We start from the raw sequence: 1901 nt of genomic DNA on the forward strand, positions 1-1901 counted from the left end.
ACTGCTACGATACTTTGACTTGTAGGAGACATAGAAATATTTATTAGCGAAATTTTCGGCAACTCCTGTTACCTTCGTCAGCGCATGAGTATCAATGAGAAACTTAACAGAATACATAAGACTATATATATATATATAAATCATCAAAGAAATGTAAATACAGCGTTCGAATAAAGGGCATAATAATACATCGTGTAGCATAGCTCTCAACGAATGTAGTCCTGTAAATAAATGAATAAAGAAATTGTGTATAAAATCCCTCTGGCAGGACTCGAACCTGCGACCTCTCACTGTCAAGGCGAGCATCATAACCATTAGACCACAGAGGCTTCATGGTTGAACAGATTCAAATACCAACAAATTAGTATAATATAAATCAAGATAGCCGTTAACACTGTTAAATTATATATATAAATCATCAAAGAAATGTTAACGGCTATCTTGATTTATATAGATAACATAGGCTAAAATGTAAGGAAAATATACTGTATCTTAAAAATGTGATTTCTTTCGTTGTATTTTTCTTTACTGAATTAATTCATTTAGGTCTTTAAAATTGGGTGTTAATCAATTTAAAACTTTCTGCAGTAAAAACTTTTTTATATCTGTTTTGAATTGTAGGTTTCTTACGTATTTCATCCTTTCACATGAGCAATCCAATTTTTTTTTTCCAGACAAACTACATACAACACCACTGACAGAGCATCAAACTAAGCTACCATCACCAGAAGATCTGAAGGAAAAGATACTAATCAAGGTACAGAAGTGCTCTGTTAAAACCATCATGTTTTATACATAGGCAAATTCAAGGGGCTCAGCTGGGAATACCAACCATAGTGGGGTTGAGGTGGTAAAGTTTCCTCTCTGGCCACCCCTACCATTCATACTATAATGCATGATGCCCTAAATTGTGTTACCTAAAGTGTGGATTGAATTAAAACTTGGAAAGTGTATAGAGATCATTTTTTATCATTATCGATTCTTGTGTATGTATGCGTAGTAATGTATATACAGTATCGCGACATTTTTTAAATGTAGAGGCCGTCATTTGTTGTATCCAACATGCAGGTCGCTCAAGTGACCACGAGCACATGAGTATTAACCATAGTCACATAAGAACCACATATTATATAGCAATAAACACTACTGAAGTACATTATCTTTCCCGTAATAGAGGAGTAAAATATTGCTAGTAAAACATAATGATCCACCACATAAGTGAAATAGTATGAATCTCACAATTTCGTTAAAACTAATTTTCAGACTAAAAAGCTGCCGATGGCGGTAGAATGTGAAGCTGAGACTGGAGAGGTTACTGATGAAGACAGTGCCGATGAAATGGAAGATAATTTCAAGGTAACCAAAGTTTAAAGTTCAAAGGTCACTTTATATGTCATACATGAAATATAAAATAAATATATGAAATTATTTTCCCAGTATAGTGTTGCACTTCTCCGAGCAATTCTAATAAATGAGAAATGATAGTTTGAGAGTTTAGGAAATTCAAATCAAGAAAAAAAATGTACAAAATTTAACCACATAACATTTGAGGAGCCTCAATGTCAGCAAATTTCCTGAAGTATGTGAACTTATGAGTTTTCATTCCATCAACTAGTGTATATTTCCTGTCTCTTATACACATCTAGATGTGTATAAGAGACAGATTCTGATTTAAGAAAAACATATCTCCCATCATATTATATTAATTTTCCAACAAATGAAAAATTCTATCAAATTATGTCATCAAAAAACAGTAATATAATTAGAAAAGTATGTTTATTTATTTATCATGCATTTAAGAGAAAGGAAAACAAAGAAACACGGGTGTATTAATGAAATGTATTTAAAGTACGGTATTGTCACAGCACGCTTATTTAATTTGTAATAATTTTGTTTTACAA

General features: G+C 32.0%; 1 protein-coding gene across 1 annotated transcript in view; it reads left to right on the plus strand.

The window, feature by feature from the left end:
• Positions 1–1901, plus strand: part of LOC117103782 — a 59148-nt gene that overhangs the window by 36177 nt on the left and 21070 nt on the right. The window contains exons 10-11 of the mRNA XM_033244401.1: positions 622–757; positions 1264–1356. Of these exons, the coding sequence (XP_033100292.1) occupies positions 622–757; positions 1264–1356 (229 nt within the window). The remainder of the gene's footprint in view (positions 1–621; positions 758–1263; positions 1357–1901) is intronic.

Source organism: Anneissia japonica, unplaced genomic scaffold, assembly GCF_011630105.1.
Source record: "Anneissia japonica isolate Jap-2015-1 unplaced genomic scaffold, ASM1163010v1 scaffold287718_len389476_cov179, whole genome shotgun sequence".
Lineage (NCBI taxonomy): Eukaryota > Metazoa > Echinodermata > Crinoidea > Comatulida > Comatulidae > Anneissia > Anneissia japonica.